Source organism: Rattus rattus, chromosome 1 (genome assembly GCF_011064425.1).
Source record: "Rattus rattus isolate New Zealand chromosome 1, Rrattus_CSIRO_v1, whole genome shotgun sequence".
Lineage (NCBI taxonomy): Eukaryota > Metazoa > Chordata > Mammalia > Rodentia > Muridae > Rattus > Rattus rattus.
This window is the reverse complement of record NC_046154.1, coordinates 22,266,948-22,285,264: the sequence shown is the minus strand read 5'-3', so window position 1 is coordinate 22,285,264 and position 18,317 is coordinate 22,266,948. Positions and strand designations below refer to the sequence as shown.

The 18,317-nt window shown below is 51.4% G+C and overlaps 1 protein-coding gene across 1 annotated transcript; it reads left to right on the top strand.

Moving 5' to 3' along the window:
- The first annotated feature begins 1,155 nt into the window (after positions 1–1,155).
- Positions 1,156–17,096, top strand: Hmgcl (3-hydroxy-3-methylglutaryl-CoA lyase). The gene is made up of 9 exons (XM_032896203.1): positions 1,156–1,256; positions 5,746–5,829; positions 7,566–7,673; positions 8,302–8,397; positions 10,153–10,301; positions 13,323–13,386; positions 14,418–14,606; positions 15,161–15,286; positions 16,538–17,096. The coding sequence occupies exons 1-9, from the start codon at positions 1,158–1,160 to the stop codon at positions 16,637–16,639; spliced, it is 1,017 nt and encodes a 338-aa protein (XP_032752094.1). The 5' UTR covers positions 1,156–1,157; the 3' UTR covers positions 16,640–17,096.
- The last annotated feature ends 1,221 nt before the right edge of the window (positions 17,097–18,317 follow it).

Sequence of the window (18,317 nt, the reverse complement as noted above, 5' to 3'; positions counted from 1 at the left end):
AAAAAGAACCAAAAAAAAAAAAAAAAGAAAGAAAGCTGTGATTACAAAAGAAAGTTAGCAAAAGTTCCCGTAAGTACCCTATGTGCCTGAGGGTCAGGCTGACCTCAGTGTTAGCCCACGGTCAGGTCAGGATTTAGCAAATAAGGTTTTTTTTTTTTCTTTTTTCTTTTTTCTTTTTTTCGGAGCTGGGGACGGAACCCAGGGCCTTGCACTTGCTAGGCAAGCGCTCTACCACTGAGCTAAATCCCCAACCCCGCAAATAAGTTTTTCTTGCTTCACTCTCATGGCCTCTGCTGGTACCAGGCACACATGTGGGGTATTGACATGCATGTAGGCAAAACTGCCATACACCTGAAGTAAATACATTAGTAATAATTTAAAATTTGGATGTGCATGGTGACCCACATCTTTAACCCCAGCACTTAGGAGGCAAAAGAGAGAGGCAGGCAGATCTCTATGAGTTTGAGGTCTACATGGAGAGTTCCAGGGCAGGCGGGACTACACAATGAGACCTTGTCTAAAAAAGAAAAGTCCCTCTGCTTTCACATTGAACCTTTATATTTTACTTTGTGACCTTAACCTTTGGGAGCAGGATCGACGCCATTCTACATGATCCATGTTAGGCGTTTGAAGACTATTTCCCACCTCGAGGCTGAGGACTGAAGAAGTAAGACAAAATGCACAGGGACACCATGATTCCCTAATGGCCAGCACCAGGGGGAGCACCTACCCTATGGTTATAGCAGCCCTTCGCTAACCTAGGCCTTCTTGCCTTCCCTGTGCCCTCAAGACTAAAGGAGCCCTCAGCTTGGTCCATCAGCTTCTCAATTCATCTTCAGCCCCAGAAACACCGCCTGGAAACATTATGCCTTTCAGAAGGCAGATAAATGGACCTAGACTGGGAACCGGGTATAGGGGAAGCAGGTAGATCAAGATCTCGTGATCTGCACATAGGCTGTCAAATAATCATGGCTCTTCGTGGGACACGTGCTCAGAAAACCATGGTGTGGGCATGATCTGAGGGTCGAACTATGTTGAGTGGAGTAGGAAAGGAAAACGAACAGGCTGGAGTGGGTGGAACCAAACTGGAAGCCTTACGTCAGGAGCGAAGCCCCGCCCCAAGCCCGGGGCCCGCCCACAGAAGTGTCGGCGGTCACATGGTACCCAGGGGTGGCCACCCGAGACTCCGGGCGAAGATGGCGACAGTGAGGAAGGCTTTCCCACGGAGGCTGGTGGGCTTGGCGTCTCTCCGGGCTGTAAGTGCTACAGGCGGGTGACAGTCGCGGGGTCGGGCGGGCCTCCTCGGCTGCTGTGGCGGGCGAAGCGGGGCAGCTCCAGCGGCTGTTGCCGGGAGGGTTTGAGAGTTCCAGGACCCAGCCAATCTGGCTCCTATCCCTTGCTAGAAACGGGGAAACTGAGGCAGGGGGATGTGAACCGACACGCCTGTGGGGATCTGGGACACCATCCTGGGCGTCCTAAATCCCTTAGGTGACCATGACTTCTCCTAATCGAGCTTCGGATCTCTTCAGCCCTTCATTAGTGAAAACTGTTCTGTGGGAGGGAAAAGCACAAACATCCCTGTCTGCCAATTTCCTCAGCTCTCGTTACTTTTATGGACTCCTAGGGAGAACTCGGATCGCGTGGACCGGGCAGGAATTCCCTCAGAACTGTCCTTTGGGTCTGTTTGGTCCTGGAGTTCTGTCCTGTCCCATGCGCAATTATTTAAGGGAAGGGGCCAAAGAACTGTGCAGGCGCAAGCTGGTGTCCGGCTGATCGTGCCACTTTCTAGACTGAGAGACAGAGGTGTTTACTCAGCTTGCTTATATATAAAATGGATAGTCTTGTCTCAGGGTGATTTGGTGAGTGACCAAGTCATTGGTGGTGCTTTGTAAGAGTTGGACTTATGGGCGATCAGCTCCAGGGTCACTGCTACACCCTCGGCTCAGTGATGGCGCTGTTATGATTTTCTGTTGGGGAATTTAGGCATTGTATCGGTACTTAGAAAAACTACTTTCGGGGTGGGGATTTAGCTCAGTGGTAGAGCGCTTGCCTAGCAAGTGCAAGGCCCTGGGTTCGATCCCCAGCTCCGAAAAAAAAAAAAAAAAGAAAAAGAAAAACTACTTTCTCTACAGCTCGTGGGTATCTCTCAGAAAGCCACTTCTGTATCTTTAGTCTACCCACTTCATCCAATTGCTTAGAGATCAAATGAAAAGGCAAGTTCTAACTGAAGAAGTTAAGGAAAAGCTGGAGAGCGGTTAAGAGCACTGATTGCCCTCCCAGAGGTCCTGAGCTCAAATCCCAGCAACCACTTGGTGGCTCACAACCATCTGTAATGAGATCTGATGCTCTTTTCTGTTGTGGCTGAAGACACTGACAGTGCAGTCACACTAATATATAAATAAATCTTTAAGAAAAGTAAGGAAATTGAACATTTCAGAAATCTTGGTGTGCACCAGCCAGTGGGCCAGCGCCCTCAATCCTAGCACTTAGGAGACAGAGGCAGGTGGATCTCTGAGTTCGAGGCCAGCCAGGGCTAGAGAGAGAAAGAGTTAGAATTAAGTAACATTGTGAATAATAACGTTTGTTTGTTTGTTTGTTTGTTTGTTTGTTTATGACAGAGTTTCTTGGGGTTGGGGATTTAGCTCAGTGGTAGAGCGCTTGCCTAGCAAGTACAAGGTCCTGGGTTCGGTCCCCAGCTCAAAAAAAAAAAAAAAAAAAAAAAAAAGACAGTTTCTTTCTATGTAACTTTGGAACTCACTACATAGACCAGACAGACTGGCTTCAAACTCAGAGATCAGCCTGCCTCTGACTCTGGGATTCCCGGCATGGACCACCATGCCCAGCTAGTCGATTTTTTTTTCATTTACAAACCGAGTGTAATAAAATGATCCCCCATGACTTTATGGCACTCGTCCAAGCTGTCGCTTTATTTGCTTTGTTTGGTTTTGGTTTGTTTTGATTTTTCAAGGCAGGGTTTCTCAGTGTAACAAGCCCTGTGGTAGACCAGGCTGACCTTGAACTCACAGAGACCCACCTGCCTCTGCCCGCAAGTTCGATTAAAGGTGTGTGCCACCACATGAGCATTCTAACTTGGGTCTGAGAACCCGTCTCAGATCCTCTACAGGAGCAGGACACACTTTTAAAAAGAAATTTTTATTATATATAAATCTTTACAGATGGCTGTGAGCCATCCTGGGGTTTGAACTCAGGACCTCTGGAAGAGCAGTCAGTGCTCTAACCACTGAGCCATCTCCCCAGCCTCACAGTATGCACTCTTAATTGTGGAGCCATTGCTTCAATCCCTGGGATTTTTTAAAATATTTTATTTATTTATTATATATGAGTACACTATAGCTGTCTTCAGACACCAGAAGAGGGCATCGGATCTCATTACAGATGGTTGTGAGCCACCATGTGGGGCTGGGATTTGAACTCAGGACCTTTGGAAGAGCAGTCAGTGCTCTAACCACTGAGCCATCTCTCCAGCCCGGGATTTTTTTTTAAAGCACAGTCTCTCACGTATCTCAGGCTGTCCTCAAGTTTGCTGTGTAGCTGAAAGCAGCCATGAGCTTCTGATCCTCCTGCTTCTAGTTCCCAACCCGGATGAGGGGTGTAGCCGCCACACCTGGCCGAGTTGTTATATAAAGAGCTGTTGTGTGAAGGAAGTGGAACCGAGTTCAGCCTGTTCCAGAAAAGGAAGTTGGAAGCAGATTTTGCTTCCAAACCTGCTTTGTCCCAGGGCCTTGGGAAGAGCAGCGAGTAGAGCCAGTCCCTGACCTGTGACACACCCCGCTGGGTGTTTTAGGTCTTTTTAGTCTGACAGTCTGTTGGAGGGAGACTCCATGACAGGAACTTTCACTCAGCTCGACGACTTCTTGGGTTGTATTATTACTGTTGTTGTATTTATTGTAATAACTTCATTGTATTATTACTACTATTAATTTCTTTATTAATTTTTACTTTTATGTGCATTGGTATTTGTCTGCATGCTTGTCCGTATGAGGGTGTTGGATCCTTTCTGTCTGTAACTACAGACAACAGTGAGCTGCTATGTGGGTGCTGGGAATTGAACCCAGGTCCTCTGGAAGAGCAGCCAGTGCTCTTGACTTCTGAGCCATCTCTCCGGCCCCCTGATGACTTCTCATTCAGGGCCTTGTCCCCTCAGTTTGTCAGAAAATGTCCCAGGTAAAACCAAAGCCACTTCATGTGCGTTGACAATCCCCGGCCGATTTCCTCAAGGCCTTCGCGGGCCTGGAGAAGTTGGTATCCACTACATCTTTCTCTTTGTCCCATTGCTACGTTTACTTGGGGGTGGGGGAAGGGCTGGAGAGATGGCTCCCTGGTTTAAAGTGATTACTGCTCTTCCAGAGGGCCTGGTCTTGATTCCTACAACCTACCTGGTGGCTCGCAACCATCGGTAACTCCAGTCTTTTTTTTTTTTTTTTTTTTAAATAAAAAACTTTATTTATTTATTCCATGTATGTGAGTACACTGTCACTGTCTTTGGACAGACCAGAAGAGGTCATCGGATCCCATTACAGATGGTTGTGAGCCACCATGTAGTTGCTGGGAATTGAACTCAGGTCCTTTGGAAGAGCAGTCAGTGCTCTTAACCACTGAGCCATCTCTCCAGCCCATTGGTAATTCCAGTCTTAAGGGATATGCTGTTCTCTTCTGACTTCCAAGGGCACTGCACACATGTGGTGTAACCTGTAGGCAGAATACCCATATAGGAAATAAATAAGTGAGTAAGCAAGTTTCTTTAGGTAGTCAGGGAAGATCTGAGACAGACTCAACAGTAGACTCTAAAGACTTGAAAAATTGGCGGAAGATTTCTTCAGCCTCCATGGGTGTCATCTCAGACCCACTGTCCCGCCTGTGAGCCATTCTCCTCAAATCAGGCTTTAGACAAACCTTAAGGTGGCAAAGTCTTTCTCCGCATCCCCTGTCACCGATGCTGGATCTGGGGCTCGCTTCCCCTGGGTCTCAGTGACTGCTGTCCTCTGCACAGCTGTGCCCTTTGGGCATTATTTGCTGTTCCCGTAATGGGACTGAGGACATTGCCAGGCACGGTGCCAGTCAGAATGAGATGGGGCGGAGAGTTTATAGTGAAGGAGAGAATTGTAGTCTTGCGAAATACAGAGAACCCATGAAGGTGGGTCTTAGCTCTTCCGAGGCTGGTCGGAGGAAGGCTCTCCGAGTGGACGATGGAGGGGGTCTGAGGAAAGTTGAGCATTCCAGGCAGCAGGCAGCCCTGCTGGACCATACATAACAAGCCTGGGCAGAGGGTGGAACAGTAGGGGTGAGTGCTGAGGTCAGCCAGAGCTAAACTCTGCAGAGCCTCTAAGGCAGGATGACCAGGGGAAGGCAGGGGTGAGTCAGATTCCAGCCGAGCAGCAGTGTGGGCCGGATACCTTTTTCTGAGATAGGTAGGTTGGGATCAAGTGAATGAGTGGACAGGGTGGAGTTTGGGAACTGCTGAATGACAGACATACAAACGGAGCCAAATGGGCAAGGGAGGAGGGTCTGAACCAGGGGAGGACCCATCTGGGAGCACGGCTTCCTTGCTTATTCCTGCCCAAAGCAGTTTGCTTTTTTATCCTAATCTTGAAAGAGCCTAGATGTGTTAACTCCCTAGAGTTAAGTAGGGAGAAATATGGCTGCTCGTGGTAGCGAAGAAGACCCTTGCTCTCCGTGTATCCGATGCTAAATGCTGACACTTGTGTTTCCTCATTTAAACCAAAGGCGAGCACCTCCTCCATGGGCACCTTGCCGAAGCGGGTGAAGATCGTGGAAGTCGGCCCCCGAGATGGTCTGCAGAATGAAAAGGTAAAGAGGGAAGTCGGCCCGGAAAGGATGATCCGTGCCTCTGTTTTGAGCATTCCAGGAAGTTGGGTCACATACATAATGGACGTTGATAACCTGGAATATTATACAGATGTTAATATCATATAATCTTGTAACAATCTAATAATAAGTGTATGAAGTGGTTCAAGACCGTAAAACAGAGCACATGTTCAATTTTACTCCTGTGTAGAAGAAGCACAAAAGGCCTAGGTGTATGTGGAAGCGTTTACTTAGAAAGAAATATAAAGCTTTCATTTTAAAAAGTGTTCTGGGCTGGGGAGACAGCTCAGTGGTTAAGAGCACTGACTGTTCTCCCAGAGGTCCTGAGTTCAATTCCCAGCAACCACATGGTGGCTCACAACCATCTGTAATGGGATCTGATGCCCTCTTCTGGTGTGTCTGAAGACTGCTACAGTGTACTCATATAGATAAATAAATAAATAAATAAAAGTGTTCTAAACCTGTGGGCACAGGACGCACATGGCCAAGGAGAACTTTGACGTGGTTTATACAGCACTAATATGGCAGTGATACAGGTGGCTTTGGAGCACTTGAATGCAGCTAGCGGTGGGGCTGGAGACATGACTCAGTGGTTAAGAGCGCTTCCTGCTCAGAGGACCAGAGTTTAATTCCCAATGTCTATATAGTGACTTACAACTGTCTATAACTCCAGTCCCGGGGAGAATAATGGGAAGGCCTCATGAAAAGGACCTGGGATCATTAAGACTCGTAGCATAATCCAACTGGCTGGCACCAAGGAATCATGAAAGGCATTATTAGTAGTAGTAATATTATTAATTAGTGTTGTTGTTTTGAGACAGGGCTTCTCTCTGTAGAACTTGCTCGGTAGACCAGGCTAGCCTTGAATTCACAGAGAGCCACTTTGCCCCTGCCTTCTGAGTGCTGGGATTAAAGGCATGTGCCACCACCACCTGCCTTAAGGTTTATTTTTATTTGTGTGTGTGTGTGTGTGTGTGTGTGTGTGTGTGTGTGTGTGTGTGTGTGTACCTGTATATATCCGCCACATGCATGCAGTGCCCACAGAAGCCAGTAGGGGGCATCGGGTCCCCTGGAGCTGTTGGAGTCAATGGGCATTTGTGAGTTGCCCGGCATGAGTACTGGGAACTGAGAATCCCTTTTGAGGATCTCTGGAAAAACAGCTCCAGCCCCTCGTGGAAAGGGGAAAGTCAGGCAGTGGAGCCTGCGGTTCAGGAAGGTTCCAATACAGGATGAGTTGACAGAAGGAAGCCATGCCCTGGTACATCTGGGACCTTTGGGGAGGTTAGAGAGGAACTCAGAGGCTCTGGTGAGTGACCAGATGTGGGGAAGGAATGAAAAGAAGCTGAGGAGAGAGAAAGGGGGAGGGAGCGACACTTGGGGCTCTATCCTTCAGCGCCCAGAGAGCCGTGGTGATTCTTCTGCACCCACTCCAGCCAAGGCCCACTGCTCTCAGTCTATGATGGGGCCACAGACTAAGACACTGAGCCACGGAAGAGTCTGCATAGGAGGAAGGCTGTTCCCACGTAAACAGGATCACCTCAGGTGAGCAGCCATCTGTGCCAGCAGACACGGGTGGCAGAACCTGGAGATCGTGTGTGAGCTCAGTGTCTGAGGTCAGTGAGGAGCCAAGGCTTGGGCTGAGGCGTTGGCTGGCGGCCGAGGCCAGCCTTCCTTACCGCTGTTGCTGACTTTCTTTCCTGGGTTTCTACCCACCTCAGAGTATCGTGCCGACGCCAGTGAAAATCAAACTGATAGACATGCTTTCCGAAGCAGGGCTTCCGGTCATCGAGGCCACCAGCTTTGTCTCTCCCAAATGGGTGCCGCAGGTGAGCCCAGCCTCCAGAGAAGCCTGTCCCAGGTGGGAGGGAGGGGAGTCCCCCCCGTTTGCTCTTGTAGCCACTACTTCCGGACTTAGGTTTCCAGGTCCCTGGCTTGAGGGGTCTCAGGTGAATCTCAGCACTGTGTAGCGTGAGAAGAACTCCACCTGGGAGCCAGGGGCTCTGATCCAGTCTGGGCTCTACCCTGGCTTACTGGAGCCCTTGCTAAGTAAGGCCTCTGCCCTCTCCAGTCAGAGGTGGCCTCTGCGGTCTCCCCTAGCTCCAAGACTATAGGACCCCCATCATCTGCAGCCTCTGTGTTTGTAAAGGGAGAGGGAGAATTGCTGCTTCATAGTTAGGGGCAAGCATCCCAGGATAGCACCAGACAATGCAGAGGGAGTGTTGCCCAGGGCCCCGCACGAGAAGGTTCTTGATAAGTGGCTGCTGCCGCTTGTGACTGCAGGAATCTCAGAGTCAGTACTTGGCAGTACTCGCACAGGAGCTGCCAAGATCACGCTGTCCAGGGTGCCTCCCGACCTCTCCCTGGTCAGGCAGAGAAGGAAAGTATTGGTGACAACAGATTAAGTGGTGAGGAGGTTTTCTCTACCACTGAGCCCTTGACTTCTTTGGCTCCCAGATGGCTGACCACTCTGACGTCTTGAAGGGCATTCAGAAGTTTCCCGGCATCAACTACCCGGTCCTGACACCAAACATGAAAGGCTTTGAGGAAGCGGTAAGAGGTTGACTTGTAAGTCCCCTTGAGGGAGACTGATGGTTATCAGTCCTTGCCTTGCCCTGCAATGTCCCTCTGAATAGCTCGCCTCGGGTGCAGAGGAGTAGCATCAGACTGGGGCTGGGGGGGTGGGGAAAGGACGGGAAATCCAGCCCTGTCACTCATTGCTCTGTTGTCTGGATGAATTCCTTAACCTCACTCACTCTGCCTATGAACCAGGAATGACAATATCACATACCACTGAGTCGATGCTCCCATAATCAGTGCTTAGTAAGAGTTAAGAGACATGGGCCTGCTAAAACCACTAAGGCCTGGGATCGCCCACCCCCCCTTTTTTTTTTTTTTAGTTTTTACTATAAGTATACTATGTAGTGTTTTACGCCACGTGTGCATGCAGTATCTGCAGAGACCACAAGAGGGCGACAGCCTTGGAACTGGAATTGCACACAGTAGTTAGCAGCCATGTGTATGCTGGAGAGCAAACCCAGATCCTGTGCCAGAGCAGAGAGCGCCCCTAACTGCTGAGCCGTCTCTACCGCCCATGCCGCCCTCTTCTTTAGGGAGAGATCACAGCCCTCCGCATGGGCGCTTCTGCAGAGGTGGCTAAACTCTTGTGATTTCCGAAATAGCGTCTGGCGAGGCCGATGGTGTGATTTATCATAAATTTATTTCAAGTGTGACTCCTGCCCTGCCCCCCTCCGCCCCACCAGGTTGACAGTGGCAGTGGTGGATTTCCCTCGAGGACATGAGATGGATGGGTTTTCTGGTATCTGCAGGAGCTAGGGATCAAATGGAGATCCTCACGCACGAGGGAAATGCTCCCGCCCTGAGCTGCTCTCCAGCCCTGTTTTTGTTTTGTTTTCTTTTTGGTGGTGTTTTCCAGACAGGGTTTCTCTGTGTAGCCCTGGCTGTCCTAGAACTCCCTCTGTAAACCAGGCTGGTCTGGAACTCACAGAGATCCTCCTGCCTGTGCCTCCTGAGTGTGGGGATTAGAGGCGTGCGTCACCACCAGCCCGGCAATTTTGTTTTCTGATTGAGGCGTAAGCATTTCCTGGGCTGCTTGAGAAAGAACCGCAAACTATCTCAGATTTGCTCTGCTGCCTCACGTTCTGGAGATGAGGAGTGTTGGCTGTGTCTGAGGCCTCCCCAGAGCCCATCTCACATATCCTGTAGTAGCTCAGGATGAACGGTTGGTCTTGATATTGCTGGGTTTTTACATGCCTCACCCCAGGGCCTGCCTACACCCGCACGCGGCCTTCCACAGCTCAGCGCTTCAGGCAGCCATCTTTGAAGGACACCAGTCATTCTGGGTTAGGGTTACCCTGCTCCAGTGTGGTCTCACTTTATCCAGTTACGTTTGCAGTGACCCTGCCCCACAAGTATATAACATGTTCTGGGGTTGAGACATCCATGTATTTGCTCATTGTTATTTATTTACTTGTGTGACTTGATTCTCTCCTACCACGTGGGTCCTAGGGAATTGAACTCATGTCATCAGGCTTGTCAGCATATAACTTTTACCTGCTGAGCCATCTTGCCTGCCCCAACATATTTCCTAAAGTGTGTGTGTATGTGTGAGTGTATGTGTGTGTGTGTGTGAATGTGTGTGTGTATGTGTGTGTGTATGTGTGCGTGCGTGTGTATGTTCACCCTATAACAGTCACATACCATAAAACTTGCCGCAAAGAAAGTTTTTTGCCACTGTCCAGTTTCTCCAGGAGCAAAGTGCTAAAGGTATTCGCTGGGTCTTGGCAGGTAGCTGCGGGTGCCAAGGAAGTGAGCATCTTTGGGGCTGCGTCCGAGCTTTTCACCCGGAAGAATGTGAACTGCTCTATAGAGGAGAGTTTCCAGCGCTTTGATGGGATCATGCAGGCCGCGAGGGCTGCCAGCATCTCCGTGAGAGGGTGAGTCAGGCCTCGTGCGACTCCTTTCTCAGCGCCCTTGGAGAGTGGGGCCGATCCTCCCCCTCAGGATCCTGCCGGGTGCCCCCAGTTCTGCTCCTGGGAACCTTTCTCCAAGCGCACGTGGTCAGGTTAGCCAGGGTTTCTCTCAGACGTGAATTGTTGACTGACATCCAACTGTTTTGCTGTAATATTATAAAAAAATATAATGCTATTTTTATCCCCACTAGGCCCAGCACTGCGATGCCCCAAGATATCTGCTAGATATCTTGCCTGAAACACACATCCCAACTCCGTGGCAACCCCTCTGTCACCACACACTCTCCCAAACTCAGTTCTCCACACGAAAGACCACACAACACAATAACCTCAGATCCAATTGATAAGATATAATTGTGGGGTTGGGGATTTGGCTCAGTGGTAGAGCACTTGCCTAGGAAGCGCAAGGTCCTGGGTTCGATCCCCAGCCCCGAAAAAAAGAAAAGAAAAAAGAAAAAAAGATATAATTGCCCCAGAACATTCATAACAACCTGTAAAGGTTCAGAGAGAATTTTTCGGAGCTGGGGACCGAACCCAGGGCCTTGCGCTTGCTAGGCAAGCGCTCTCCTACTGAGCTAAATCCCCAACCCCTCAGAGAGAAATCTTTTTTTTTTTTTTTTTTTATATTAACTTGAATATTTCATATATATATTTCGAGTGTTATTCCCTTTCCCGGTTTCCGGGCAAACATCCCTTCCCTCCCCTTCCTTATGGGTGTTCCTCCCCACCCTCTCCCCATTGCCGCCCTCCCCGACAGTCTAGTTCACTGGGGTTCAGTCTTAGCAGGACCCAGGGCTTCCCCTTCCACTGGTGCTCTTGCTAGGCTATTCATTGCTACCTATGAGGTTGGAGCCCAGGGTCAGTCCATGTATAGTCTTTAGGTAGTGGCTTAGTCCCTGGAAGCTCTGGTTGCTTGGCACAGAGAGAAATCTTAACGTCAGCTTCCATGTTGTCCCGCAGCTACCCTGCTAGTCATCTCCTGTCTCCTCCTCTTCCCTCAAACTTTTCTCCCGCCCATCCTTCCTTCTCGTCCAATGACAGGCCTCGTTCTATCCTGTACCGGCCCTCACCTGTGTTTTACAAATTAAATAGGGAGAAGGTTCTGGTGAAGTCACCTGAGTCCTGAGTACCTGACTAGGCAGCTGTCCTTGAGGCAGTGGAATTAGCATCAACATACAGATAACTCCAGGGCAAAGTACCGCACCGCTGACCCTGCCTTCAGTGCTGGAATGGTGTTTGCCACCGTGCCCAGCCCTGCAATTTGATTCTTACAGTGCAGGGAGGCCAGGCCTGGTGGCACAGGAATTGGTCGCTCATGGCTTTACACATGTCCCAAAACAACCATACGGACAGATAAACAACCGAATACAGTGCTGGGATGGAACTTTGTAACATGTGAGTCCCCTACCATCAAGCTATGTCCACGCTGAGGGACCGCTTTTACTGTGAGTTTCAGGGCCCTCTGTGCAGCACCCCAGCCCTCTGCAGCGCTCTCTCCCGCTGCCTCGTGCCCCAGGGCCTTGGTACTCACTCTCCACAGACACAAGGCTTCCTCTCTGCTCTGCTTCTCTTCTCAGCTCCCACAGGGTCCTCCTTGGACATCAGCAGGAGACAGCGCCCTCCTTGGGGGCCAAAGTCTTCTGATGCCCGGAAGCCCTTAGCTGTCTAACTCCTCAGCCGCCCTCACTGGCTGTGCTCTGGCCTCGGGAAGGCCCATTTCCCACAGTCCCTGGGTGCAGTGCTCTCCCTTCACAGGATGACACAGAGACCTCATGAGCAGGTGGAAGATGGGGAAGCTTCTTCTCCTAGAACTCACAGAGATCCACCTGCCTCTGCATTTCCCTCCCAGGTGCTGGCACTAAAGGCTTGCACCACCACACCTGGCTCCATTTTTTTTTTTTTTTTTTTTTTCTTTTTTTTTGAGCTGGGGACCCAACCCAGGGCCTTGCGCTTCCTAGGCAAGCGCTCTACCACTGAGCTAAATCCCCAACCCCTAGTCGGGTGCTCTAACCTCTGAGCCATCTCTCCAGCCCAGGAACTCATTTTTTAACTGAGGCTGGCAATCCTCCTGCCTCCACCTCTCAAGTGCTAGGATTACAAGCTTGAGCTGCCACCCTCAGTGTGACAAAAGATGTCCCCAGTGCCAGCAGGTTGTGAGAGCCCACTCTGCATCCCAGAGTCCTCAGCACAGCCCACAAAACTGTCACAGTCAGCCCTGGGCTCCCCTCCTGTCTCATGTCATACTTCCTTGCCCCCTACTGTCCCCATGCCTCAGATCGTCTGTCCTTTTGCTCTGGCCTTGACTAAACACGCCTTCCTAACATCTTCCCCTCTGAACTCCAACGCGCGTGCCCTCAGGGAGGTCTGCCTGGGCGCTAACCCTTGCCCCTCGCTGCCTCTGCCTCCTCTGCTTCCTCCACAGCTCATCTCTTTCTGGAATCTTCTCCCCTCTAATGTGGCTGTGGTGGTATTTACCATCTTCCTGACTTGAACGAGCCCCTGGAGGCTGGGGCCCGTTCACGGGTCCTCTCACTGCTCCGTGCCCAGTGCCTGGCCCATCCTCCTCATGTCAGTGAATGTCAGCTGAGTAAATGAGTGGGCGAGGCACCAGGCCCTCGAGCCCATCCGCTCTTGTACTACCCTGTGTGTTCACGCTGGCCCACCTCCCCCAGCACACGAGGCTACGGGTCCAGACACTCAGGTCTAATGGAGTTCCTTGTTCCTCTTGTGAATTCTCAGCCACCTTCAACCCTGCTCGGGAACTGTGGCCTCTTAGCCCGCCGTTCCCTGCAGGTTCTCTCTGCTTCTGCCCAGAAGTAGGGCAAAGAGCTTTCCCCCACTCGGAGCTGACCTTTCACCGGCATGGGCCTCCTGCTAAGCCTCTTGTTTACTGCGGGCTCACCAGGGATGTGTGTCAGACGGTCACCAGCCGTGCTCTTGGCAGAGGAGCTGGGGCACTGACCCGTTCCTCCCCCTTTTCCACAGGTATGTCTCCTGTGCCCTCGGATGTCCCTACGAGGGGAAGGTCTCCCCGGCTAAAGTTGCTGAGGTGTGTGTGGTGGGGCCAGGGCTCGTGAGGGTTGACTTCCTTGCCCACCTGCACGCGCAGGTGCAGCTCACCCCTTTCCAGAAGAACACACACACACTCGTAGTCTGAGCGCACAGCCCACCCGCCCCACACGCCACCTCCTTGGCAGGTCTCTCTACCCCACCTGAAAGCCCCAGTCCAGCTTCCAGTCTCATCAGCTAAGGCATGATCTCCAGTGTGGTGTTCCCCAGGAACCCCCCAGCTTCCTTGGAGTAGGTAAGAGAGCACACACATCCTCATGACGAGTAACCATGGGAACTGAGTGTGAGTTTCTGTTTCTCCCCAATACCATGTGGCATTCAGTCAGAGGAATGGCCCCAGGCTGCTGTGTGCTCAGAGGCTGCTGTGCCCTGGTCTGTGCACCCCACCCTCATGGCCCATCACCACTTTCGAGAAGCAGAAATTGAAGCTCACAGAAGTTGTCCCCTCCCAACCCCCGCCAAACAGGTAGCCAGTGAGCCAGCAAAGTGCAGACTTGAACGTGGTCCCAGGGGCCTGACATCGCTGTCACCTGATAGGGACATGGGCAGGTTGAGGGTGGTACACCACTGTGTCATTTATCGGTATGGTCATCACTTCCGTTCACAGGGAGCCGTCAGCAGTTTAGGCTTTGCAAGTGACTCAGCCAATTGCCAGTGAGCTTCCAAAAGGTTTCATGGTTCCTGTGCTTCCCTAAGTATCAACCTGGCATCTTAGACCCACAGGCCAAGGTCCTCCAGAGGAAGGGCTTCTCCTGGTTCCAGTCAGCACAGTGGACCAAGGAATGGGGTGTGGGTGGGGCTGCTGGAGCGGCTCTCTGGTTCTGGGGCGCAGTCTCCCAGCCGCTGGGTAACGCTGGTCCTTTCCACTGGAATTGTTGGGAGCTAGAGCCCAGCAGGAACACCACACCTCTGATGGGGAGGTGAACCGCCTGGGCCCAGTCCCTGCTTCTGAGCCCCAGTGCCACATGCTGGTGGCTCTGGGGTCCTCTAAGTATCTGTTCACTTTTCCAGGTCGCCAAGAAGTTGTACTCAATGGGCTGCTATGAGATCTCCCTTGGGGACACCATTGGCGTAGGCACGCCAGGACTCATGAAAGACATGCTGACTGCCGTCCTGCATGAAGTGCCTGTGGCCGCATTGGCTGTCCACTGCCATGACACCTATGGTCAAGCTCTGGCCAACACGTTGGTGGCCCTGCAGGTAATGAAAGCCGTGTGCCCCATTCTCCCAGAGGGTACGAGGCGGTGCAGTTTCACTGTATTTGTTGATAAAGTCCTGAGGCGGATGTCTGTGAGGCCACAGATGGCTTCCCACAGAATGTAACTGAGACTTGGGCCTGGTTCTTTCCTTCATACCACGTGAGGCCTGGGGATTAAACTCAGGTTGTCGGGTTTGGGGGCAAGCACACCTTTACCCACCCTCAGATCCATCTTGCTGGCCCATTACAAATCCTTCTGAGAATTCTCCACCCTCCCAAAACACCTAGTGTCTACCACTCTGGATCTGAGGAGCTAGACTGGTGGCCTGGAGGGGCCTCTCTGAGGAGAGCCCCAAAGGGTGAAATGGAGCCAGGAACCAACCATGCAGGGATAGGGGGAAGGTCCTCTAGCAGAGGGAGCAGTGTGACAGAGGAGAGAAGCTCCATCATGGCCTCAGTGGATTCCTCCTGTCATCAGGCAGGAGGTTCGTGAGGAGCAGCTCCATGGGCTCCAGGCCCTGGTAGGAGCCACGGTTCACTGTCTTTATGTTTCCAGATGGGAGTGAGCGTTGTGGACTCCTCTGTGGCAGGACTCGGAGGCTGTCCCTATGCAAAGGGGGCATCGGGAAACTTGGCTACCGAGGACCTGGTCTACATGCTGACTGGCTTAGGGATTCACACGGTAAGCCAGCCTGCCGCCTGGTGGTGACATCCCGAACTAACCAGGCTTGCCTGGAGCCCGAGGACAGATGGAACGGGCCTGCTTAGGGTTGGCAGAGTTAAGCAGGGATTGTGGAAGCTTTCTATTTCTGAGAGTTTATCTAGGAGAGTTGAAAGCGGGTGACCGAGGGGTTGGGGATTTAGCTCAGTGGTAGAGCACTTGCCTAGGAAGCGCAAGGCCCTGGGTTCGGTCCCCAGCTCCGAAAAAAAAAAACAAAAAAAAAAAAAAAAAAAAAAAAGAAAGCGGGTGACTGGGACTACGAGCCCTTGTGGGGTTTGAGGTCCTGACAGAGCAGCCTGAAGTGTGTGTGTGTTAATAACCAGTAGACAAGGGGCTGAGGAAGCAACGTGGCAGAAGAGATGTTGGTCTGGTTGAATAAGATCATGAGCACAGGAAACCAAGAACCCAGAGTGACAGCCACACTTCAGTTCTAGGAGGCCGCCCAGAAAGTGTCTATGGAAGGGGCCCTAAGAGGGGCAGCTTTGTGACCTGCAGTGAGTCACTTCATGGACAGTTTTCTCTAGGAAATGAGGACACACTGTGAAGTTAGCCATACAGGGCTCCACCGGACTCTGTGGGACTTTGGTGGTGGCACAGAGGTCACACTGAATCTCTGCTTTGAGATCTGATGCTTGAAAACCCAGATCTCTTCCTCACAGGCAGCTCGGCCTCCAAGTATTTCATCTCTCTAAACCCGGGCAAAACCAGTGAGTTTGCCCACCACTGTTACAGGATTAAGAAAATGCATGGCCAGAAGCGTAGGCCAGTAGTGAGACCCTGGGCCAATCTATGGCATCAGAGGAAGCCATGTAGCGTGCTTGATCCTCGTTACCAGCAGATGGGAGTCACTGTTACAGACAGTGGAGTTGGGGTGAGGGAGTGGTCTAGTAGGAGAGCCCTTGTCTAGTCCTAGCCATTGTCTGGGGACAGTCTCAGCACAGGGAAAAAGAGACCTAAAAGCAAACAAATGATCCTCACAGTTCCTGCAGGGCAAGCCCTGTGCTGAACCCTGAACATGGAGATGGGACAACACCAATAAGGTCCCACGAATGGCCTGCTGGTGCCAGCTGGAGACAGCCTCAGACAGTGGTCACCACTGTTGCAGGAGGAGCCTGCTTACTTCCCTTTTCGATGTCACAGCTGTCTAGTCTGTTCGCCTGGGTGCTGAGGGCATGCCCTGACTTACTTTATCCTCTAACTTACTTCTTCAAGGGTGTGAACTTCCAGAAGCTCCTGGAAGCCGGGGACTTCATCTGTCAAGCCCTGAACAGAAAAACCAGTTCCAAAGTGGCACAGGCCACCTGCAAACTCTGAGCCCCTTGTTCACCTGAACCGGAACTGTGGGAGTTGGGTGTACACAATGATTCCTGGATGGGGAAATGGAATGAAGGCAAATGAACCGGCCTCACAGAGGTCCCTCTCCTACATAGAAGGGCTAGAGCTGCCAGCACAGCCGGACCAGCTCCCCAGAGCTGCGTGCCTAAGCTCTTGCTTGGGCTGGCCCTGGGTGAGTCCGCTAGCCAACAGAGCTGACGTCCATGTGCCACGACCGCGGGTCCCGTGTTCTACCTCTGAGGACAGCAGCGCCTTTGCTGAAATGGTAGGATCGATCTGCTGCGGTGGCCAACTGCCAACTCCAGCATCTCTGGGAAATCTCTGTACGTGATTCTTGAAAACAGCTTATGTAATTAAAGGTTTAATTTTCTAATATCCAACCATGCAAACGTGTGTTTGTTTATGAGTGGAAGAATAAAATCAATCTGAGGGAAGAGTGAAGGCTTTGGCTGGTTCATCTCTGGATTTCTTCCATCTCCACACCTGAGCCCCCAGACCAGTGACTGGAGATCAGAGCTGTGCGTCTGTTCCTGAGACCAGCATGGTGGCTGGCCAGGACACCCAAGGAGCTGCTTCTGAGACTGTGTCTGTCCCCAGAGCAGTAAGACAGCTCTTATTGGTCTGTTACTATCTAAGGAAGCTAGACTGGCTGGCCAGTGAGCCATCGTCTCTGCTTCCAGAGTGCTAAGATAACAAACTTAGACAATGGTCAGCTTGAAATCATTTTTATTTTTTGAGGGTTTCTCTGGGTAGCCCTGGCTGTCCTGGAACTCTGAAATCCAGGCTGCCCTCGAACTCAGAGATCTGCCTGCCTCCGGCTCCTGAGTGCTGGGATTAAAGGCGTGTGCCAAGCTGGCTTTAAAAATTAAGACATTTCAGGTTGGGGATTTAGCTCAGTGGTAGAGCGCTTGCCTAGCAAGCGCAAGGCCCTGGGTTCGGTCCTCAGCTCCGAGAGAAAAAAAAAACTCCCTTTGCAGGGAGACATTTAAAAATTAAGACATTTTTAATTATGTATACGCATGGATATGTATACATGTCTGTGTGTGCATATGCAAATACAGGGGATGAGGGGTCCAGAAGAGGGTGTGGGACCACCTGGTGCTGTCCACAGCTGAGAGTCATGCAGGCTCGGTGCTGAGAACAGTGCTCAGGTCCTTAGCAAAAGGAGCACCAGCACCAGATCTTAACTGTTCAGCCTTCTCCCCCACTTAAAACAAATTATATGCTGGAGGTGGGGAAGGTGGGGAGTGGGGAGGACATCACTCGCCTTTAATCCCAGCACTCAGGAAGCAGAAGGCAGGTGGATTCCTGAGTTCAAGGACAGACTGGTCTACAGGAGTTCCAGAACAGCCAGGGCTATACAGACAGACAGACACACACACACACATACACATACCACCCCCATCCCTACACCACCCCCCCACCCCCCCCCCCCCCCACCCCCGTCTCAAAAAATCAAAGCTCAGGGGTTGGGGATTTAGCTCAGCGGTAGAGCGCTTGCCTAGCGAGCGCAAGGCCCTGGGTTCGGTCCCCAGCTCCGAAAAAACAAACAAACAAACAAACAAACAAAAAATCAAAGCTCAACCAAACCAAAGTGTGTGGATGTGGGAGAAAATCCCCTGGAGCCACATTTACAGGGGGTTGTGAAGAGCAATAG